At 42.4% G+C, this 24,948-nt stretch overlaps 1 protein-coding gene across 4 annotated transcripts in view; it reads left to right on the top strand.

Annotated features, from left to right (window-relative positions):
• Positions 1 to 24,948, top strand: part of OSBPL10 (oxysterol binding protein like 10) — a 331,754-nt gene that overhangs the window by 84,698 nt on the left and 222,108 nt on the right. For all 4 annotated transcript variants that reach the window (XM_033212888.1, XM_033212886.1, XM_033212887.1 and 1 more), the window contains exons 2-3: positions 16,321 to 16,496; positions 19,688 to 19,767. In XM_033212888.1, coding sequence (XP_033068779.1) covers positions 16,321 to 16,496; positions 19,688 to 19,767 — 256 coding nt within the window. The remainder of the gene's footprint in view (positions 1 to 16,320; positions 16,497 to 19,687; positions 19,768 to 24,948) is intronic.

The raw sequence follows: 24,948 nt of genomic DNA, 5'->3' as shown, positions 1-24,948 counted from the left end.
TTGGAGTCCATTACAGAGTCTCCAAGTTGACTGCAATTGTAACCACGTGAGGAGATTTAAAAAACTACCACTGCCTGAGTTTCATCCCCAGAGATTCTGACTTAATTGGTCCAGGTGTATGTGGGGGGGGGGTTGGGATTGTTTAAAAAAAAAAAAAAAAGCCTGGGCCGGGCGTGGTAGCTCACGCCTGTAATCCCGACACCTGGGGAGGCCGAGTCGGGCAGTTTGTGAGGTCAGGAGATTGATACCATCCTGGCTAACACGGTGAAACCCCATCTCTACTAAAAATACAAAAAAAAAAAAAAAAAAAAATTTAGTGGGGTGTGGTGGCGGGCACCTGTAGTCCCAGCTACTCGGGAGGCTGAGGTAGGAGAATGGTGTGAACCCGGGAGGCAGAGCTTGTAGTGAGCCGAGATCGTGCCACTGCACTCCAGCCTGGGCAACAGTGTGAGACTCTGTCTCAAAAAAAAAAAAAAAGGCTGCAGAGAATTTTAATGTGCAGCTTTTGTGTTCTGTCACATAAAAGCAGTTTGGAGGTAGCTTTTCCGGATTGGTTTGGGGATTCCACAGAAATCAGAGACCCATGCTCCTTCCAGCTTTCTGCTTTACCATCCCTAGGGGGTGGCACGGAATTTCAGCCATTGCATTCATCTTCCAAAAAGCAGGTGGAGGAGGGAGGAATTGCAATACGACAGCATTTTTTCCTCATTAGTTAGAACTTAGTCAGTTGACCACATCTAAGTGAAAGGAAGCCTGGGAAAGATACTCTGGCATAGCATGTTGTGTGCCCACCTAAAAATTAAGGTTCTCTTGAGAGAGAAGAGAAATGGATATTTAGTAGGTAGTAGTGTGTCTCTGCCACACCTGGTTTCAGACCACTAGTTAATCAGTGGCAGAGCTGAAATTCAATCCTGGCTTGAACCCAGTAATGTTTCTACTCCTCCCAGTAAAAATGGAATGAGGTTATCGGAAAATAGCTGGTGGACTTAGGCAATATGTTTGGAAGAGAAGTTCTTTTCCTTTCTCTTGGGCTTGGTGCATCACCAGCAACAAAACAAAAATGGATTTGCCTGACAGTAAATTAGGGTCATGGGAATCCATGAATCTAGAAATAAACAGATGAGCGTATGGTCACAAATAGGATGTTTCAGTTCTTACTGACATTTTGTCGGCATTTGACATGGTTACTCTATCCTTTCCGTGCTTCTGGTTTTCCTCTCTGCCTTGTTTTCTCTGTTCTTATCCCTGTTTAATGTTAGAATTCCTCAAGTCTTGGTCCCAGGCCCATTCCTTCCTGCCTCCCGTTGTCCTCCTTGTTCCTTTTTCTGGACAATCTCATCCATGCCTGTGACCTCAATTTCTACTTATTTGCAGATGATTTGCAAATTCACATCTCCAACTCAGACCGCTCCTGGGCTCCAGATCCATCCTTCCAACTGCTAAGTGACATTCTTGGAGTAAGGTATTTCAAATGCAGTATTCCCAAAACTGAATTCCTGCTTCATTAAATCTTGTCAACTGAAACTCTGCCGTCACCACCTTGGTCTAGGCTGTTGCCAGAATCACTGTAGATATCACTTGTATTAAGGTATAATTTAAACATTGTAAAATTCACTCATTGTAAGTATACAATTGAGTTACTTTTAGAAAATGTGTATACTTTTGTAACTATCACCACAGTTCAGTTTGAGAATATTTCTTTTTTTTTTTTGAGACGGAGTCTCGCTCTGTCGCCCAGGCTGGAGTGCAGTGGCTCCATCTCGGCTCACTGCAAGCTCCGCCTCCCGGGTTCCCGCCATTCTCCTGCCTCAGCCTCTGGAGTAGCTGGGACTACAGCGCCCGCCACCGCGCCCAGCTAATTTTTTGTATTTTTTTTTTTGTAGAGACGGGGTTTCACCGTGGTCTCGATCTCCTGACCTTGTGATCCGCCCGCCTGGGCCTTCCAAAGTGCTGGGATTACAGGCGTGAGCCACCGTGCCCGGCCTTCTAACACCAACATTAAAAAAATAATAATAATCCCTGTAAGCAGTTTGCCGCTAATCCTGTTCCCACCCTCAGCCCCAGACTACCACTGATCTTTTTCTCTCTGTTTCCCTTTGCTGGACTTTTTATATAAATAGAATGATACAATTTGTAGTGTTTTTCATCTGGCTCCTTTAGCACAATGTTTTTGGGGTTCATCCATGTTGTACTTTTATTGCTGAATAGTATGCCATGGGATGGATATGCCACATTTTCTTTATCCATTTACCAGTTGATTAACATTTAAATTATTTCCAGTTTCTGGCTACTATGAATAATACTGCTTTAACATTCGCATATAAGTCTTTGGTATAGACATTTGTTTTAATTTCTGTTTAGTAGATTCTTAGGAGTGAAATTGATGTGTTGTAGGGTAAGTTTATTTTCCCAAGCAGATGTTCTATTTCACATTCCTACCAACAGTGTAGAAAGGTTCCAGTTTCTCCGTATCCTCACCATTTGTTATTGTCTTTTTAAATATAACTGTTCTAGTGGGTGTGAACTGGAATCTCGTTGTGGTTTTAATTTGCATTTTTCTAAAGACTAATAATGTGCATCTTTTCATGTGTTAACCATTCATGTGTCTTCTTTGGTGAAATGTCTTCTTTGGTGAAATGAAATACTTTGCATTTCTTGAATGGTTTGCTTCTCTTAGTTTTGAGGTGTAAGAGTTCTTTGTATATTTTGGATGTATGTGCTTGGTATTTAGCCAAAGATTGGTCAGAGATTGTGCTTTAGCCAGAAAGGCTTTGCCTCTGCCCCTCTATCTGCTTGTTGAGCATATTAACATTGCAGGCTGTTTCCATGTCCTTCCTGGCTCTTACTTTCTATCGCTCTTCCCTGCACCCACATAGGCTCTGTTGACCAAGGATGTATGGGGTGTCTTGGGTCTGCTCTGGTCTCTGCTGCGGTTGTGCTCAACCACCGGTTAACAGATACATGAAAAGTTTAGCCCCATGGTTTTCTCACCTCCTGAAATTCCCAATTAAGTCCCTGGCTAGTCTGCTTGTCCATGGCTTGCTCCAAACTGGGCAGCAACCTCAGGCCGGTGGAGTCCCTGGTCTTCCCACTGTGTCTTCCTGCAATTGCCACTTTAACTGATGATGATCCGAATCATGTGAGCAATTGCCCTCACCCTCACCCTCTCCCTCTCCCTCAGGCAGCAGAACCCTGCCGCCCCAGTTGAACTACCCGTCAGCATTGCTAAGAGGAGGCTGGGGACAGCCTAGGCATGATCCCCAAGCTCTGCTTGTTATCAAAGTTTGGTCAGTTTCTTCTGTTCTGAAATGGTTGCTTTTGACAGTTTTGTCCAGTTTTATAGTTGACTTTTTGGGGGAGAGAATGTGTTAGTCTCTCCAGTCATCATGTTGAGAGAAAGCGAGTCTCTGTAGCAGCCTTTCTGTTCCCTCTACTCCCACCTGGTTTCACTCCTGGCCTTTCCCTACTTTGGAGCTAGAATTCTCCTTCTCTGAAGTAGCTCTGGTTCTGTCCCTGCCGCTGCTTGATGTTGGGATAAAGAAAGTCCCGGCATGCCTTGTAGGCGTAGCGTGGTTTGCATTGCCTGCCTCTTTAGCCCCATCTGACAACACACATCCTTTCCTTCTCTCTGCTCTGAACACACTGTCTTATTATTAAAAAGACAATAACAAATGGCCCTCTACCCACTCTGTCCTCAGGGCCATTACACATGCTCCTTCCTCTGCCTGGAAGTCTCTTCTCTCCTCTTTCCTGAGTCCATTTCTTCACACCTCAGATCTCAGTTCCTTTGTCTCCAGACAGGCCCTAGTAAGTAAAATTCTACCAATTGACTCACTTCTATTACAACACATGATCACAGCCAGAGTTTGGCACTCGTTTTAGTGAATATTTTATTCTCTGCTTCCCTCCCCCATTAGAATAGGGACTTTGTCACCCATTCCACACGTATCCTTAGCACAATACCTAGCTCATAGTACGTAGTAAAATGTTTCCGAAAACAAATGAGTGAATTCTTGCAAATAAAACTTAGTTTGGGGACTGGAGCTACCCTCTTCAAAACAGTGTTGAGCTTTTATATGGGTTCTCTTCTCTGTAACCATCACCTGAATAAACTTATCCAGAGTGCTTTATTCATATCACAGAACCTATGTACAGTTGACCACACTGACACCTGAGTGTGAGCCCTTGCCAAATAATATTTCCATGGCACTGGCACCCCCCAAAAATGGCAAATACAAGCCCTCAAGTTCTGTCTTGTTGGCATTGTAGTAAATTAAACTTCTGATGCAGCGCAATATGAGCATCAGCATCAGATCTGATTTACTGTCGGCATTTAGGAATGTGATATGAACATTTGGAAGTTATTGTTTTATAAGCAGGCAGACTTTTGGGCACAGAGACAATGGGATGGACTGCAAGAGCGAATTAGCCAGCTTTTTTTTTTTTTTTGCAAATGTGGAAATCAAGTCTCAGAGTGGTAAAGAACTTGCCCAAGGTCACAAAAATGAAAACAAGTGGTTCCCAAAGTGTGGTCCTACCAGCAGCATCAGTATCACCTGGGAACTTGTTAGAAATCAAATTCTCGTGCTCCACCCAGCCCTCCTGAATCATAAGCTCTGGGGGAGGGGCCCAGGAAGCTGTGTTTTAACCAACTTCCAGGTGAATCTGATGTGGGCAAAGCCTGAAAACCCCTGGCCTTAGGGCATAATTAGGTCTCTGACTGCCGAATCACACCGCCTTCCTCTATGCTTTGTTGCCCCTAGAGAAAAAGTAAAGGACACTTTGAATTCAGGGACGATGGAATTCAGAGACTGACTTAGTTGATGTTAGGGGAAGAAGCTGAGCCATGGGGCCTGGTGATGATTGGGTTTGCTTCTCCTGGCCTGCACAGGACAGCGCCCATCTCTCTTGATCTTGGTGGGTTCTAAACTGGGGTTGCTCACCCACTCATACCCCAGGGCTTTAGCTGGTATCAGAATTGTTTCAGTGTGGCTTTCAGGATGTGTGTGTTCAAGCTTATAGTACAAAGCAGAGACTTGAATCAGGACTTCGCTCATTTCCAGGTAAGTTCTGACATCGTCAGTATCAAGAATCAAATGTAATTTGCGAGCATTAAGACACAGGTTGGTATCAAAATTTTCACCTAAAGATACCAGAAACTCAACAGTGAATATTTCAGAGGGAAACGAGGCAATACTGTGAAAGCCTATATTAATCCTCATAAGACAGGTCTTAGTTCTTTGGGGCTCAAATCAACTAGTTTTCAAAAGCAGATCGAATCTCATCATAGATCAAATCCAAGCTCAGTGCATCACACCTTTGTTAGAAGTTCACTTTGACTTACTCTGGTGCTTTATCAGGTTCCTGAAGCAGCAGCCTCTCAGGCTGGTGGCTCTTAATCTTGAGGTGCTTCACTCAGCCTGGCCCCTGGAGCCCCTCTGCTCAGGTGAGCACCTTCCTCCTGCCAGGTGATGATCCCATTATGCAGGAACTCGATGCCAGTTGATTTCAAACATTGTCTTTAAATCTTTCTCAAAAATACTTCCAGAGTGACAAAACCAAGAAATCCACAGTCTGGGCTGCTGTGATTTATGAAAGCTGGGGTTTGGCTCTTTTTGACTAAGACAAAATGAGGTTGGCTAATGCTTAAATAACATTCATCTTGGTTATATGGGCATGTGGGTGCTCAGGTGTTTGAATGAATGATTGAGAGAAATGCTTGGCATACCAGATGAAAAACGGTGTGAATAACATATGGTTTTCTTTTGACTCTGATTTTGCACTGTTTTTTGTACTTTAGGGTGCTTCTGAATCACCTGGGAAACTTCTTGAAATACACGTTTCTGACTTCCTGACCTTCACAAAGCTCCTCTAGGTGTGGGTTGAGAGTCAGAATCCACATTTTCACAAGCTTTTCAACTGATTCAGAAGCAGAGAGCAACTGGACCAAACTTTAAGAAACATTCTTTTCTTTTTTTTTTTTTTTTTTGAGACGGAGTCTCGCTTTGCCGCCCAGGCTGGAGTGCAGTGGTGCGGTCTCGGCTCACTGCAAGCTCCGCCTCCTGGGTTCTCGCCATTCTCCTGCCTCAGCCTCCTGAGTAGTTGGGACTACAGGCGCCTGCTACTGCACCCGGCTAATTTTTTTTTTTTGTATTTTTAGTAGAGACAGGGTTTCACTGTGTTAGCCAGGATGGTCTCGATCTCCTAACTTCGTGATCCGCCCGCCTCGGCCTCCCAAAGTGCTGGGATTACAGGTGTGAGCCACCGCGCCCGGCCAAGAAACATTCTTTTCATTTTTTATTTTAATTAAATTCTGAATTGACACATAATTGTACATATTTAAGGGCTACGTAGTGATGTTTTGACACATACAATGTATCATGATCATAGGGTAATTAGCATATCCATCATCTCAAACATTTATCATTTCTTTGTATTGGGAACATTCAGTATCCTCCTCCTAGCTATTTGAAGCTATGTATGATTCATTAGCGTCTTCGTATTGTGCTATAGAATGCTAGAAATCCTCCTGTCTCGCTCTAAGTTTGTATCCTTTAACAAATCTCCTTCTATCCCTCCCTTCCCCCAACCCTTCCCAGCCCCTAGTATCCTCTGTTCTACTTTTTATTTCTAGGAGGTCAATTTTTTTAAGTTTCCACACATGAGTGAGAGAATATGTGGTGGTTCAATTTCTGTTCCTTGCTTATTTCACTTAACAGTGTCCTTCAGTTCCATCTATGTTGCTGATAATGACAGGGTTTCATTCTTTATGGCTGAATAATGTTTCATTGTGTATGTAGAGCAGATTTTCTTTATCCTTTCATCTGTTGCTGGACACGCAGCTTGATTCCACATCTTGGCTATTGTGAATAGTGCTGCACTAAACCTGGGCGTGCAGATGCCTCTTCCATATACTGATTTCCTTTCCTTTGGATAAATCCCAATAGTGGATTGCTGGATCATAGGGTAGCTGTATCTGTAGTTCTTTAAAGAGTATTCATACTGTTTTCCATAATTGCTCTACTGGCTTACATTCCCACCAATAGTGTATAAGAGTTCCCTTTTCTTTGTATCTTCACCAGCATTTGTTTTTTTTTTTGTCTTTTTGATAATAGCCATCCTAACTGCGGTTAGATGATTCCTCATTGTGGTTTTGATTTGCATTTTCCTAATGATTAGTGATGTTGAGCATTTTTTCATATATTTGTTGGACATTTGTATATCCTTTGAGCAATGTATTCAGATCATGTTTAAATGATCGATTTAAAATCAGATTATTTTTAAAGCAAATTATTTGGTGTTTTTTTTTTTTTTTTTTTTTTCTGAGATGGAGTCTCACTCTGTTACCCAGGCTGGAGTGCAGTGGCGTGATCTCAGCTCACTGCAGCCTCCACCTCCCGGGTTCAAGTGATTCTCCTGCCTCGGCTTCCTGAGTAGCTGGGATTATAGGCACCCACCACCAGGCCTGGCTAATTTCTTTTGTATTTTTAGTAGAGATGGGGTTTCACCATGTTGGCCAGGCTGGTCTTGAACTCCTGACTTCAGGTGATCTGCCCACCTCAGCCTCCCAAAGTGCTGGGATTACAGGTGTGAGCCACCATGCCCAGCCCATTATTCGTGAGGTTTTTTTATTTTTTTTTTATTTTTGCTGCTGTTTGAGTTTCTTGTATATACTGGATATTATTCTTCTGTTAGATGAGTAGTTTGCAAATATTTTCCCCTGTTCTGTAGACTGTCTTTTCACTCTGTTGTTTCCTTTGTTGCACAGAAGTTTTTATAGCTTGATGTGATCACATTTGTTTATTTTTGTTTTGGCTGCCTGTGCTTTTGAGGTTTATTAATTTATAAAATATTTTCCCAGACCAATGTGCTGCAGCATTTCCCCTTTGTTTTCTTCTAGTAGTTTTATAGTTTCAGGTCTTACATTTAGGTCTTTCCTTCGTTTTGAGTTGACTTTTGTACAGGATGAGAGTTGAGGGTCTAGTCTCTTTCTTCTGCATATGGATATCCAGCTGTCCCCACACCATTTATTGAGGAGACTGACCTTTCCTCAATGTATGTTTTTGGTGCCTTTGTCAAAAATCAGTTGGCTGTAGATACAGGAATTAATTTCTGGGTTTTCTATTCTGTTCCATTGGTCTATGCGTCTCTTTTTTGTGCCAGTACCATGCTGTTTTGGATACTACAGCTTTGTAGTATATTTTGAAATCTGGTAGTGTGTTCTAATATAATTCTTATGTAATAGACTATATTTATTCCTGGCTTGGTGATGAGCCTGAGGACCCTCTGACAATTTAGTACCACCTGGGGTGTGTTGGAATCTCTATATCTTGGTGGTTTGGGAGGATGGTGGTGGTGGCAGTGGTGGGACTCTGGTCACAGACGAGTAGCTGAAAGATGTAAGAAGACCACTGCATTTCTCTAGCCTTTGCCACAAATTCTAAGAGTTAAGAAGATTCCAGATTTTAAAGTTTGGCTGGGATTGAGTTTGCCTGCAGTTGCTATGCCTTGGAACCTGTTGTAAGGTTTTGGCTGCAGGATCCAGTGTCTTCCTTCCAGGAAGTTTGGTTATCATGAGAAATTCTAGAAGACTTATTTTCTCCCAAGCCAGAAACTCTAAGGTTTTTGAGTATAAACTCTTCTAAGATGACAAGACTACTATAGGGAAGGAAGAAAGTTTCTTTTCTTTCTACCCTCTAGGTTGAGCATATTTTGGGATTATATATTGTGCTTTCCTTCACCACAATGATTAAGGCATTACAGCCCCACCTGGAGATGTGTAGATACCTCCTTTGTGACACTGGTAGCTCCAAGGAGAAAACTTCTTGTAGACTTTAGTCTGTTGATCTTTGGAGATGAGAAGGGTTCAATAAATGATTACCAGATGATATTAATTTTAAAGACATACGGGACACTCGGGAAAATGCATCCGTAGTTTGGCCCCCACTTCACATACTGAGTGTGCTTTATTTGGCTGATTGTTCCTGAGTTTTTCTGTAAGTAGGAGATAGGAAGTTTTATAAACAAGGTGCTTCTTGATCTCAGAGATGGTGAAGTTTTAGATGTTTGTGCACAGGAGGGACCTGGAAGGCTGCTGAAACCTCAAGAATCAGTATGTACATTGCTGGAAAGAGCTGCTCCTTCCAGCTGGGTTCTTGCACCAGGCAAATCCTTTAGTGGGAACCATGGGGGAGGGGAAATGCTGAAGGTAGGGAGGGTCTCAGTCTCTGCCATGTGTGTGTTCATGGGGGTATCTGTTGACTGCAGCTCTGGAAGAGTCAGGTAGTAACTATCCCACGCAGAGTCTCACTCTGTCACCCAGGCTGGAGTGCAGTGGCACGGTCTTGGCTCACTGCAGCCCCACCTCCTGGGTTCAAGTGATTCTTCTGCCTCAGCCTCCCAAGTAGCTGGGAGTACAGGTGCACGCCGCCATGCCCAGCTACTTTTTGTATTTTTAGTAGAGACGGGGTTTCACCATGTTGGCCAGGCTGGTCTCGAACTCCTGACCGCGTGATCCGCCCACCTTGGCCTCCCAAATTGCTGGGATTACAGGCGTGATCCACTGCGCCCAGCCAGGAGAAGGGTCTTAAGCTGAAGAACATGGCATGGTTGCCATTGGTCAGGAGAAGACGGGGTGCAGAAATCTGTTCACAGGCCCTGTTCGTGCAGTTCAGCAGTTTGGAGCAGATGAGTCTCAGAAGACAGAGGCCTGGGGAAGGCAAGGCAGATCTCAGCAGGGAGGTCCACCTCTCCACGAGGCTGTGGTCAGCTGGGAGCTTGGTGCTCATTCCTCTTTCACATGGCAGAAGGTGGGCCTGGGTAGGTAAGGGGCCTTCATGGCCCTGGCCTTGGCCATCGTGTGTGGCAGTGAGGGGCTGATCCTCACCAGGACTAAGAGGAGTCTGAGCCCCTCTTAGTAATAGCAGTAATGTGGCTATGAAAGGTGTGCTGCTCAGTCATGAAAGAGAGGGCCATAACCTCCCCTTCTTGGGCGCTTTATGCTTGTTGTTTTAATTTTCACTTTTAAATTTAGATGAAATGATTTTGCTTTTTGTTAGGACTAGCCTGTCTAGCAAAGTGCTTCAAAGAAGTATTTTTTCCTACGTGTTAGTAATTCTCTTGCAGTTTGGCTGTAACTTCTGGCTGTCAGCATGAGTGAGCTGTTTCCCATGGCAGCCCCCCATCCCCCACCCCCACCTCCTTCTCCTTTCTTTCTTTTTTTCGAGACGGAATTTTGCTCCTTTCCCAGGTTGGAGTGCAGTGGTGTGATCTCAGTTCACTATTACCTCCACCTCTTGGGTTCAAGAGATTCTCCTGCCTCAGCCTCTCGAGTGGCTAGGATTACAGGCACCTGCCACCACGCTGGGCTAATTTTGTTTTGTATTTTTAGTAGAGACGGGGTTTCACCATGTTGGCCAGGCTGGTCTTGAACTCCTGACCTCAGGTGATCCACCCATCTCAGACTCCCAAAGTGTTGGGATTACAGGCATGAGCCACTGCACCCGGCCTCTCCTTTCTATTTCTCTTCTTGCCTGGGGTTTGGCTAAGGGTTGTTGGTGAAATCCTAGGCCCAGTTCCTCCCCGGACGAAGGAAACGTATGCTTTTGTCAACTTTACTTAATGAAACTATGTCAGGTAGATGGGGGTGTAGAGGTAGAAATGAAACAGGTGCAGACAGATGATGCCTCAGAGATGCAAGACCGGGAAGGCACCGTGAGTTGGTAAGGGCAGTGCAGTGTATGGACGTGAGTGAGAACGTGTTCAGGTGAGTGTGAAGATGTGCAAATGCACCTTCAGAGGTGAGTGCATGGGTGGTTATGAATGTGTGAGTGTGTAACACTCCTGACGCCTCCAGTTGTGCGAGTGTGCGTGAGTTAGTTTGTGAGTATGTGAGTGAACATGTGTAAGCATGAATGCAAATACCTGTGTGAGTGTGTTTATATGTCTAGTGTGTGAGAGATGCATGTGTGTTTGTGGGCATCAGCGTGAGTGTGTCACATATGTAAGTGTATATGAGGGTATATATGTGTGCATTTGTGTTTCTTTTGGAAACAATGGATATATCTGAAGGATGTTAGTAGGCAGTGGCTTGTCCTTCAGCCCTTCCCAGGAAGAGACCTACACTTGCCCTATCTCCCAGCTTTGGGATTGGGTAAGGGTTTTACCGAGAAGCTAGCCTGGTGAGAGTGAAGATGGCTTTCCTCATGGGTTTGTTTGTTTGCTTCCCTCATTTTCCCTTTCTCCCCGCAGCACATGCTTTGATTTTTTTTCTCTTTTATTGATGTTATTTTTAACATAGCAAAGAAAATATGTTCTCTCTGTGTACAATTAAGTTCACCAACACAGCAGTCAAGTTGCACACTGTAACTTCAAGAAGTTAATTAATAAACCCCAGAACCTAGGAATTAGATTTGCCTTATTCCATTCTCCAGAAGGGAAGATCTTTAAGAATGTTTCAGGATTTTATCTAACAATTTCACTTGGTTTAATGAAGCCTGATCCAGAAATATGGTTAACTGTTCCATTTAGAAAGAAAACTGTGACTTTCAGATACAGCTGCGAGCTCCGAACAGCAGCACCTGACAAAGCCATGACCCTGTGGGAAACCAAATGTAATTGCTTTCCTACCCGGGAATGTGACCCGCCGGAATTCTTCTTATTGCTGTATGGACAATCTTACCTGTGTATGACACAAACTGACTTAACTGTGAAAGGCCATGCTGAAAGAACACTTGTTTAGTCTGTTGCAATTTTTTTCTAGTCTGTTGCAATTTTTAATCAGATAGTATCCCTCCAAATATGATAAAAATTTTAACTGTCTTTAGAAGAAGCGTACACTCCTTAGTACACATGATTCAAACCTGTGCATTTGCATTGAAACTATTTTAGAAAGCAGTGGAAACGTTCTTTTTTTTTCCATCTGAGGCAGAAAGTTAGAGATGTCAGTTTGAAACAGGTAACGTGAAAAATCATTAATGTGTCCTTATATCCTATATAATGTGACATCAATTGGTTATTCTGTCATCCTTACTGAAAAAATAAAACAGCATTCTATTCATTTCTTTGTACCAGCTCCTAAATAATGTCCTCTTCAAATATATAGTTATTTGTTTGAACAGGATGCGTTTGGGAAGCTGCCTCTAGGAGACGGAAAAGCTGGCAAGCTGGCAGGTTCTCTTTGAAGAAGTTGGTAGGAGCGGTAAGGAGAGAAAAGTTAAACCTTTGCTTCATTCCAATCAATGGTAGAGTGGATGGGGAAACTGAGGGCAAGTTACTTTGCCTTTTCATTGAAAGTTTATCCCCTTCCTTTTCTACTTCCCTCTGTGTAAGAGTGGCATGTGGCCAGGTGCGGTGGCTCATGCCTGTAATTCTAGCAGTTGGGAGGCTGAGGTGGGTGGATCACCTGAAGTCAGGAGTTCAAGAGCAGCCTGGCCAATGTGGCGAAACCCCGTCTCTACTGAAAATACAAAAATTAGCTGGGCATGGTGGCAGGTGCCTGTAATATCACCTACTCGAGAGGCTGAGGCAGGAGAATCGCTTGAACCTGGGAGGAGGAGGTTGCAACAAGCCGAGATCATACCATTGCAGTCCTGCCTGGGTGACAGAGCAAGACTCCATTTCAAAAAAAAAAAGATCACGTGTGGTGGTTCACGCCTGTAATCCCAGCACTTTGGGAGGCTGAGGTGGGCAGATCACCTGAGGTCAGGAGTTTGAGACCAGCCTGGCCAACATGGTGAAACCCTGTCTCTACTAAAAATGCAAAAAAAAAAAAAAAAGGTGGCACGTGCCTGTAATTCCAGCTACTGGGGAGACTGAGGCAGGAGAATCACTTGAACCTGAGAGGTGGAGGTTACAGTGAACCGAGATCATGCCATTGCACTCTAGCCTGGGTGAAGAAGCGAGACTCCATCTCAAAAAAAAAAAAAGTGGCATGCTTGTGGAAGGGGATGCTGAAGCTCTGTGTCTGCAGGTATGTGGAGGGGGGCACACATGGCACAACGTGCTGCAGTGTGAGCCTAACTAGTCTCCTTCCTCAGCTTGAAAGGATGATTGTTCACGTTCTGACTTGCCGTGAGCATTGTCTGCACAGCTGCAGTCATGGCAACATTAAATACAGGTCAAGTGGAAGACACTCCTCGAGAAGGCAGAGTCAGCACTTAAGTTGAGCATTGGCTGCTCAGAAGTTACCCTGGTTCTTCTGTCATTGAGGGAGTTTGTCTTTTGCCCCACATTAAGGAATAGGGGCAAATTTCAAGTAGAAGGATGTGAAAATAGAAATAAAAAAGGGTTTTTTTTGTGTCTTTGTTAATGTAAGGCTAGCAGCTGCTGTAACAGATACTGATCCCCGTGGCCTAATTAAAGTTTCTTTCTTATTAATATAGTGGTCTGCTGTGCGTGTTGCTCAGCAGGTGGTGCTCTTCCAGGTGGTGATTCAGGGACCCAGGCTCTCCCAAGTTGTGCTGTAGGTTGTCTCTGTTCCAGTGTGTGTGTGCGCACTACTGCTCACATTCTATTGGCTGAAGCTCAAACAGCCACACCCTAAGTGCAGGGAAAGCTGAGAAATATGTTCTGGATGTGACTTCTCTGGAAGGGGAGGAAAGGGATTTGTTGATGGTAGTTTACATCAGTGATTTTCACACTTCACCTGTAACAGATTACCTGGAAGCTTGTTAAAACCCAGAGTTTATGATTCAGCAGGGCTCGGGTGGGGCTCAGGATTTTCCATTGTTAACAAGACCCCAGGCAACGTTGTTACTGCCGGCTTGGTGATCACACTTTGAATAGCCCTGGTTCTGACGTTTTTGCGTCTTCATTTATCCACGCTGTTCATGAGAACCAGAAACACCTTTATTAGAATGACTTGAGAGATAAGAGGGAAGAAGAGTAAAATAGATACGAGTCTTGGCCAGACCATCTGAAATATTAAAAATAATTCAAAGTGGATGATTTCTTAGAGGACTTGGAGCTTTGGAGGACTGTCACCTGGGCAGTCATGTGCTAATGAGATGGCTGTGCCTTGCTCCCTGGCAGGGGCCATAAGTAGGGACCTCTATTGCCAGGCAAAGGAGCTTTCAGCTTCATTATCTCTGTTGGAGCAGGGAGATTTGGAGAATGAAGTGTGTAAGTTAGGTCCTGGAGAAGTGATATGGAAAAGTTATAAGGAAGGACTTGAGTGAGAATCAAGGAGCTTGAGCTTGCTGGAGTAGACCCAAGTCTGAACTTTGGACACAGAAGAGTTGAAGTTGGATTTTAAAGTTCTTCAGGTCTCAGGATACATGTAACATGGGGATAACATCTCTTCTGTTAGGTTATTGTGAGAATAAATTACGTTAGAAGTTCGTAAACTTTCCTGGTTGTTGGTACTTCTAGGTTAAAATAAGTATCTAACGGATTCATTTTTGAAGTGGTTAGTTCCAAACATCCCCATACATATTTATGTCTAAACTCAGTAGCTATTTGAAAAAATAATAAAAATTGAAAGAAAAATAGTTTCTTAAATAACCACAGTTACTTATTAATGGGATGTATGTACCTGTGGGTACTGCACAGCTTTTCTAACCTTGGAATCATACTGGACATTGCTGTTCTCTTTTCCTGTTCTACGTTGATGTTGTTTTAATTGCAGCACCTGCTGAAACTCTTTGCAAAAATATGATGGCATCGAAAGGAATGTAGTGCAGTGTAATTTGAAAACTGTGGAAGGTCCCTGAGTTGGTAGTGCAGACTGTAGGTATGTTGACTCTTGCCATGTATCCCTCAAAAATGTAAAATATATTGCATTGCCTGTATCAGTTCACTGTATGACCCAGGTGCTTTGATGCATGGATGGAGAAACGTGGGATTTAGTAGGTTTTTTTTCTTTATTCGTTCCTTTCACAAGTGTTAACAGAGTAGCAATGAAGTATCAGGCACACTGCTGGGCGCTTTGTACAGGAAGACACTTTCCACCTCCTCAGAGTGTAGTCTAGTGGGGAAACCAGTCATTGAACCAGATAATCACACAAATGTAGACTTCAAATGGGGCCAGTGCCATGAGGGAGCATTTCAAAGTGCTACAGGAAAGAATATTTGACCTGGTCAGGAGAACTTAACATGGCGAGAAGGGGTAGGAACCATATTCCAGGCAGGGGGAGTAGCATTCTGGGCAAGGGTTTTTCAACCTGCCAGTGGTGAAGGACCTGCTTTCCCCCATCTGCCAGCTGCACTGTTATTGATTCATGACTAGTATGTAGCTTGTGTGTGGACCATGTGTGTTTGACAACTTCTGAACCATTGAGACTTGTCCAACTGATCTCTGCATTTGGATATTGAAACGGAGCCAAATGCAGGAAATGTTTCAAAAGGCTGTGGTGGACTGGTAACAGTTTGTAGACCATCAAAATTTGCAGACCACACTTTAACTGCACCAGACAGTGGGAACAGCATGTGCAAAGGTCCTGTGGTAGGAAGCAACTTGGTGACTATGAAGGAAGAGAGAAAAGACTAGTATCAGTGGAAGATGAAGTGAGAATGTAGAAAAGTCAGCAGGGGGAGGCCTCGAGGCCACAGTAATAATCTGAGGCTCAGGTGAAGACATTTCCATCCTGGTGGAGAAGGGGAAATTGTCTTGACTACTTCCTAGATAATAGCCTGAGAAAATTAACAGGCCAGATATTTGGCTACAAAGATTCATTGTGTGATTTAAGCAAATTGCAGTTCTTCTTTTACCATGGATGTAGAGTTCAGTGGCATTTCAACATCTCAGAGCAGGGGGAATCCTTGCTTTCATGTGAATGGGCCTGCCGGAGTGTGTCCAGGTGGTTGCAGAAGCACCCGCAGTTTCATGACAGACGCTGCCATGTCCTCAGGCTCCTTATGGTACCCATGCCACTGGCAGGAAGTTGGAGACCAAGCTTGCTGCAGCTATCTGGGTGTGAAACTACCTCTACTGGAGGCCTTGTGAATTTCAACTGTTCCTGTGAATTCATATGGAGCATGTTGCAAGAGGCTGTGTTGCAGTGCTTCTGCCGGTCTCTGCCATTCTGAGGTTTAATGTGGTATCCACGAATACTGGGTGAAGTGTGGGCATGGCACCAAATCCTGAGTGGTCCTGGCCCTTGCCCATAAGTGCCCCATTATGAACTCCACTCTGATTTAAGAATTCAGTGCTCTGTCCCTACTCAGGCTAACTTTGTATGGGCATCTGGGAGGGACTTTTGCTTTCCAGCTTCATGGATGTGGAGTCTTGATGTTGACTTCTGGATCACTTTGCTTTTCTCTGCTTTGCTGTGCAGAATAGGGTAGGAGAGAAAAATGATGTACTGTGGTTTCTCTGTGCAGGTACTTCGTACTGGATTTCGAGGCTGGCATCCTGCAGTATTTTGTGAATGAGCAAAGCAAACACCAGAAGCCTCGAGGAGTCCTGTCTTTGTCTGGAGCCATAGTGTCCCTGAGCGACGAAGCTCCTCACATGCTGGTCGTGTACTCTGCTAATGGAGAGATGTTTAAACTGAGAGGTGCGTTCTTCTCCCAGTAACTTTTCAGACAGGCCTCGCGGGCTACATTTATAGTTGCCATGGTGATGGCTCTCTTGTTTTTTGATTTTTTGTTTCTGTAAATTGCCTTTGACAGTTTGCTGTGTTTGGAGGACTCTGTGGTGACACACACTGCCCCTCTTATCCCTGGGGTGGGGAGATGGAGCTGACATTAGGAATTACTTGTCCTAATTAACTGAGGAATTAAGGACAAAGGAAAGATGAGTGATTGCCAAAGCAGCACGCCTTAGGACTTCGAAGATCTTAAGCGTTAGCTCAGTATATTTTCTTTGACCTGATAGTATGAATCTTCACTACAGTGCCCTGTGAGGGCTGTGCTATATAAGGGCAAAATAAGCCCTTTAAGGGTGCGAGCGTCTTCCTCCCAAAGTTTCTCTACAACCATTTCTTGTTAAAGTGCCCCTTTGAGTTTTGTGGGGTCCACTGTTGTAGAGCCTGGTGAGAATGGAGTTAGTGTCCCTTTGTATGCTTTCTTCCCTTTTCTTTGCCTCTTGAAAATGGATATCTTTGCTTTAGTAAAGGAAAAAATAAAATGGATACCTGCCCAGCATCTCAGAGATGAGGATGACTTTCCAGGGAGTCCAGCATTCGCCCTCAAGACACATCCATTGCACAGAATGTCAGACTTGTAATAGAATTACAGTGTAATTTGATTGCTAGATCATTCTACCAGGATCTGTTGTGATTGCATTGCTGTGATTCTTCTGCCACTTTTCGTCTAATAAAATAATGAAACGAAACAACAAATCCAAATGCCCACATGTGCGTGCCCGCACACACACACAGACACGGACACACACACACACACACACACACACGGACACGCAGAGTCTATATTATTTATCAAGGCCTGAGGAAAAGTAGTATGTATTAAGTATTGAGAGGTGGTTGAAAATTCTGCCTTTTTTATGCAACATTTTCTTTTGACTAAGTAAGAGCTAGGTACGAAGAAATGGCCGCTTGCTATCTGTTCGTGACCATAATGAGTTGCCTCTGCAAAGTCCGACTTTCGGTCTACATTCCTCACTTCTCAGCCCAATTTTCACCATTCTTCTGCCAAGCTTTACTACCCAAGAGATGTGGAATAAGCTAATGTTTATTATCTATATACAAGTCATATTTCAGAATCTATAAAACAATCCAAAAACCTAGGAAGTAAAAATGTCTATAGTTGATAAAATTTTTTCAGGAATGTGATAAGATTCATGTTCTCTTGAGATTCATGCAGTGTGCATTCCAGCTGGCTAGATTTATATGGGCCTTGGCTTTGCTTTGCCATTTATTGCTTAATAAATTGTCAGTGCAGAAACAATAGCAGACCAAAAACCTAATGGCACTTTCCAATCTGCTGTGGTTTATAAAATGACACAAACCCATACAAAAGAAAAATACAACTAATTTGGCAATTGAGCCATCTTGTTTTGCCATTGAATCATTAATATCCTTTGGATTATTAAGCCCTAGGTTTTTTTTAGAGGGCAATTTTAATAGCAAATATAGAGGTTTTATGATCTGCCTGGAATAATCGCAATTGCTAAATTTAGCTAAAGCTTAACTATAAAAAAAAGTCAGGATAAATTTCTGCATGTTTTTGGCTTGTTCCTAGTCTATCCCACAAGGAACTGGCTGTCGGTGTCTCATTTCCCATCTTACCTGCACATAGTAGGAGCTGGATCATGATATCATGAGACGCACAGCTTTTGGGAGTGTTTCTGATGCAAAGCCTTTGGATGGGACTGCCCCAAACTGGCGATTCTTCAAGTTTACTAAGGAAAAAGGCCCTAATTTCTGCAAAGTCCTTTGTCTTTGGAAGTTCATTTCACCTGGCACACTCTGTAAATCAGACTTGCTCAACAGACCTCTTGACAGACGAATCATTTGGGGTTTGTGGAAGCCGTCTTCATGCCTTAAATGGGACTAAGCCAAAGAATTTCTCATTTAGTAACTCTAGATTTCTTCACCTAAAAGTTCAAGCCAAAATCAGATTTGAGGGACAAATGACACCGAGGCCCAGTTTTGTAAACAGTTATCATTTCCAAGGAATCGTTGTTGTTGTTTTTTTTTGTTTTTTTGTTTTTGTTTTTTCATAGTCAACATTTATGCAGCTAGTGTTATCATATTTATGCAGTTATTTATGTGGTTAAATTGATGATTTAGATTTCGTTAGAACCTGTTGTGTGCCCATGATATTTAAGAATAACTTTATATATATTATTTGAGAGGTAGGTTATAGACGGAAGGATATGACTGTACAACATGACGACTTGCACTTTAACATCTCTTTGGGGGAAATTTGAGGCTCTCTAAGGCAGCATTTGGTATCTTGCTCTTTCTAATCGTATGAATCTTTGAGAACATACTAAAATGGTAATTCAACTGAATACTTATTTTGTAAATGCTAGTGACACCACAATACAGTCCTGGTAGATAGTAAAAGGGCCTGGAAAAGTGCCCTTTGAGGCCAGGCTCGGTGGCTCACCCCTGTAATTCCAGCACTTTGGGAGGCCAAAGCGGATGTATCACGAGGTCAGGAGATCGAGACCATCCTGGTTAACACGGTGAAACCCCGTCTCTACTAAAAATACAAAAAAATTAGCCAGGCGTGGTGGTGGGCGCCTGTAGTCCTAGCTACTCGGGAGGCTGAGGCAGGAGAATGATGTGAACCTGGGAGGCAGAGCTTGCAGTGAGTGGAGATGGCACTGCTGTATTCCAGCCTGGGTAACAGAGTCAGACTCCATCTCCAAAAAAAAAAAAAAAAAAAGATGCCGTTTGATACTCATATTAGCTACACAAGGTTAGAGGCATTTGAAAATAAGCACGTGGTTCCTTCCTTGCTGCCTTTTTAAAGAAGTATTATAGAAACGATTTTTTTCAGAGGAGGTTAAAAAATGGCAAAATTATTCTTATAATGGGTATTTCAGGATCCATTTTTCATATGACTCGAGAGGATGTTCCGTGGAGAGTCAGTGCAGTCTCTGTTTTGGTGTAAGTACAGGCCGCTTGAGAACGCTGTGATCTGTGCTCACTTCCCTACCTTCTCGCTACCTCTCCCTCCCCAGGCTCCCCACCCCCTTAGGTGGGTGTAGAAATAAGTTGGATGTGTTTTGGAACAACCTCTGCAATCATTTCTTTCTCTGTTTTCTCTATTTTAGCTGCTGATGCAAAAGAGAAACAATTCTGGGTGACTCAGCTTCGAGCTTGTGCCAAATATCACATGGAAATGAATTCTAAGGTAAGTCACCGTGAGAAAGGAAGGAGGCATTTGAATAACCAGCATGGCTTTCAGCCCCCTTATTTGTTTCTGTGGGGAAGGTGTTTTTCATGTTATTTTTAAAGTTGCCCACTGCAGTGGAATTCCTACTTGTCCTGCTGCACATAAATTTAAAGCCGGGAGAAATGCAGTAGGATTGTCTTGTAGGTGGAATACGAAGGCATGCAGACACTATGGGAACCAAATCTGGAGAGACACTTTTGCATTCTGTTGTCACTTTAGGCAGCTGTTAATTGGTCTATTGTGAAGCTCTAGGGGATGATTTCATTGTGGAGACAGAGTTGTCAGATTTACCGTTTGTGAAGACTAGTAGCCATCACCGATCCTTAAATAAAACCTAGTCCCCGAATTGCTTATGTACTTTGCAAGGAGCTTCTGCATTCCTAGGTATAAAAATGTTCTCGGGTAATTTGGCATCCAAGTATGATTTATTCTCTCCTGAGGATCTTGTGAGATCTTGTGTTAGGTGTGCAGGAGGTAGGAGGTGGGCATTTTCATGGATTATTGTGGAGGATTTACAGTCACTACAATACAGGAAATAATTTTAAAATGCATTTATCTAAGGCAATAAATATTTGTTAAAATTAATGTTCCAAGGGCTACTCCTTTATATCATTAGTTCAAATATAGTTATTGTAGTCAACTGCTATCTTTTTCCATATTCCATGCATCTGGTAGAAACTTCTCATGATTCCATCTGCTAGAACCTGCCTGCTTTCTGGGTCAGGGCCATGTGAAATGTCTTTCTTAGATACACCTGGCTGTTCTGCCTCCAACTACAAACTCAAATAATTTCTTCATAATTTTTTTTTTTTTTTTAAAGAGACATCCCCTTTTCCTTAACTTGCTTAGGACGGTGGCACTTACCTGTAATGCCTCACTTAACTTGCCCTAAGTCGAATCTTCAGGAACTGTAGGTACAGCCCTAATTCTAAAGCATTTTCCTCTAACTGGCCTTCTTTATTTTCCAGGAATTATAGTAGGAGTTCTCAACATTTAATTGGTACTTTATATACATATAGGAAGTGCAATTTGTTTTTGTCTTTTTATATGTGTCTTTACTTTTTATAAACCAGAATGGAAGAAGATAAAACTAAAAGGACTTATCCCCACCTATTGTCCTATGTGCTCATTAGAGACAGTTGCTCTTAACTGTTCTTGCATATGTTTCTAGGCATGAGTTAGTATGTCTTGGTATGTGTATGTGTATATAACTGTATCTACATAAATACATGTTTTTATACAAATGAGATCACATACATGCTGTTTTCTCCTTTTTTATTTTTTTTTTCTTAACAAATTTTGGAGCTCTTTTTATATTAGGCACATGGATTTACTTGCGTTCCTTTTTGGATGGCCAGATGGTGTTCTTAGGAATGGATGTCAGTGCTTTATTTAAGTCTTCTACTCATGGAAATTTAGAGTTGTTTCCTTATTGTTGTTGTCACATATAATGCTGTAGTGTGTGACGTCTTTGTGCATATATATTCTTATGCCTCTAGGTGTATATCTGTAGGATGAATTTATACCAGTGGAATTGCTGGATCATAGAATGTGTCTTTGAAATTTTCATAGATGTCGATAAATTGTCTTCTCCAACAGTTGCCCTTACTTGTATTCCCACCGCTTCTGTAAGGGTTTGTTTCCCCCTCTCATTAATGGGTGTTATTAACATTCAGGTTTTTCTATTCTCACAGATCAAAATTGGATACCTCATTATTTTTATTTTCATGTCTAAAATCATGACTGGGGCCAAGTATGTCTTCAATTGTTTATTGGCCGTTCTTAAAATTAATGCAAACTGCCAGTTTGTATCCTTCACTTGTTTTTCTGTTGAGCTCATTTTTTCCTCTTGATTTGTAGTAGCTCTTTATATACAAAGGATTTTTTTTGGTCTGTCACTTGTACTGTTGATATTATCTCCTAGTATAAAATTTGTATTTTGAATTTGAATAAAATTTTTGCTTTGTAGAATATTTAAGTTTTTGCAGTCAAGTTTATGAGTATTTTTATTTTTGGCTTTTGGTTTTGTATGATATTTAGAAAGGGTATCTCTGGTCCAAAATTATGAAAATATTCTTCACTGTTTTCAAGGAGTTTATAGGTTAATTATTATATTTAAATCACTGATTCATCTGGAATTTATTTTGGGAGTGGGAATTGAGGTAGGGGAACCAACTTTAAGTACCTTAATATTTTGATGAATCATTGTAGAGAAGGAAAATTAAAGGCGTCCTAATGGTAGTTAAAAAAAAAAAAAGAATTTGAAGATTGTTGGAAGCAGAGTTTGAATTCCTGATATTCTCTGGTTAGCTTTAGGAATACTGACTAATCTATTAATATTAGAATCAAAATAAATAATTTAGAAGTTTAGGCCTGGAGAATTTCTTATTTGAGAAATGGAGATGAAAGTGCTATTATCACTCATTTATATCCTAGCTAGCATGATCAACTAGGGAATAATAATTTTAAAACTATGAACAGACCTTATTATGCAATGACAGCATTATCAAATTCAAAGCTGCTTAAGCAGAAGTTAAATAGTGAAAACAGATAGGCTCAAAGTGAATATAAACTTGGTATCTAATCAACTATAGTCTTGCTGCTTAATTTGCATCATGGTTATTAGGAATATATGCCAAGCCTCCTCTTCACTGTGTTTCTTTATTCTCAGCAGATCAGATCCCTTTACAGTAGACTATAGAGAATACTTTCCCTACAGCTGCTTGGAATTTTGCCTTTTAAAAACTCTTATGTAAAATCGTGTTCAGGGTGGGAAAAAAAAAATGAAATTGTGTTCCCTGGAACAAACATTAGGCAGGTAAAATGGTGCTATAATTCAAACTCATTTTAGTAGGAACTACAGGATAGCCAGATACATAGAACTGTAGAGCTGAAAAAGGCTTTAAGGATGACCCAGCCAGTGGTTTCAAAACGCAGACCTGCCCTAGTCACTACCTGATGAAGTTTTTCCCCAGTCCAGAGTGAAATGAGAAAAACAAGGAGGAAATTATTCCCAAAGATAACTTTATTCAAAATAAATGACTATTCTTTTCAAAAATTATGTTGCTTTGCTTTTGGATGGTTAAAATATTCTTCCTTTTTATTGTAGAAGATGGTAGAATGGAATATTGATTGCATTTTTTAAAAATTGAGTTTTATTGGAGTATAATTTGCATGCAATAAAATTTACTCTTTTTAAGCGTAAAGTTCAATGAGTTTTGACAAATATATAGAGTCGTGGAACCACCACTGTACTCACAATTCCACCCTGCCAGCAGCAGGTTCCCTTATTACCCCCTTTATGATCAGTCTCCTCGCTGACCCCTCCGCAACTGGCAACTGCTGATTGGTTTCCTATCTGTAGTTCTGCTTTTTCTAGAATGTTCTATAGGTAGAATTATATGACCTTTCACATCAGACTTCTTTTACTTACAAAAAGTTTTTGAGGCTGGGTGTGGTGGCTCACGCCTGTAATCCCAGCACTTTGGGAGGCTGAGGCAGGCAGATTTCTCGAGTCTGGGAGTTCGAGACCAGCCTGGGCAACATGGTGAAACCCTGTCTCCAAAAAATACCCAAAAAATTAGCTGGGCGTGGTGGCGCACACTTGTAGTCTCAGTTTCTCAGGAGACTGAGGTGGGAGGATTGCTTGAGCCCAGGAGAGAGAGGTTGCATCGAACTGAGATTGTACCGCTGTACTCCAGGGTGGGTGACAGAGTAAGATCATGTCTCAAAAAAAAAAAAAGCTTTTGAATTTCATCCATGCTGTTGTGTGTATCAGTAGTTGATTCTGTCTTTACATTTTAGCTATTTAAGTGGAATTATGGTACTTTTTGTTCTTACTATTCTTACTTGTAAAAATCAAAAGTGTGAATAACCCTAAGTCAATTCCCAGACTTAAAAAAGAAAAAAATGTATTGACCTTTGAAATCTAGAGGTTTGGCTATCTCGCCCAGCCTCCGTTGGTTTATACACAAGGGAGCCCCAACCAGGAGGCTGTGATGCTAAGACTGAAACCTGGGTCTCCTGCTTTCTTGTCCTTGCTGTGACATGTAGCCTCACAGATGTCAGCTAGGGCCACCATGTGCTTCCCTCTGTGGGTGGTGGGGTCCCTTCTAGGACAGTTTCTGATTCTGCATGGACAGAAACTGACAAACAGACAAAATCTTGCTTTTCTCCATGTCACACAGGTTCATCCTGTGGCTTCCTGTGTTACTTGAGGTGGAGTCACCGGGGTATGGGATTGGTCTGCCAGGAAGACTAGAATACAGACTTCCTCTGAAAACACAAACAACAAAACAAAACATCCAGCATTTAGTGCATTATAAAAATTAAAGCAGCATTGATGGGGAAAGTGGTAGGAGAGATTCATAAAGACCATTGTTATGAGAATCTACTTGTTTATGACTTTGAAGGTCGTAAATGCAAGAAATGCAAGGGTTAGATTCGTGTGTGTGTGTGTGTGTGTGTGTGTTTTGAGACAGGGTCTCATTCTGTTGCCCAAGCTGGCATGCAGTGGTGCAATCAGTGGTATAGCCTTGACCTCCCAGGCTCTCAATCCATCCTCCCACCTCACCCTCCTGAGCAACTGGGAGCACAGGTGCACACTATCATCCCCAGCTAAATTTTTGTAGAAACTGGGTTTCGCCACGTAGCCCAGGCTATTCTCCAACTCCTGGGCTCAAGCGATCCTCCTGCTCTGCCCTCCCAAAGTGCTGGGATTATAGGCATGAGCCACCGAGCCTGGCTTCTTGTGGTTTTTATCAAGTGGGTGGTGTTAGGAAACTTCTCGGATAGGAACAGCGGTGTTATAGGAATTCAGTAAGCACTGAGGGTGAATCAGGAACTGGCCTGTTGGCAGAAATAATGATAAGTAATACTTCATACTTGTGTGAGCTTCATCCATGATTGTGCTACTCTTCACAGAGGCTTGTGAGGTAGGCGGTGTTAGTTCCATTTTTATAAATTAGAAAATGGAGGCCAACTGAACCTAAATGACAAGCTGAAAGTCACACAGCTGTTAAGTGGCTAAGCTGGGACAAAAGCCCAAATTGCTTAGCATGCTCTCTCTTCTTTCCATCTCCCATGCTAGTTTACTGGCATAATTTGAATAGAAAGGTTCACCCCCAAACCCCAGAGTCC

Source organism: Trachypithecus francoisi, unplaced genomic scaffold (genome assembly GCF_009764315.1).
Source record: "Trachypithecus francoisi isolate TF-2019V2 unplaced genomic scaffold, Tfra_2.0 Lachesis_group0, whole genome shotgun sequence".
Lineage (NCBI taxonomy): Eukaryota > Metazoa > Chordata > Mammalia > Primates > Cercopithecidae > Trachypithecus > Trachypithecus francoisi.
The sequence above is the reverse complement of the archived record's forward strand: the minus strand, read 5'-3'. Positions and strand labels throughout refer to the sequence as shown.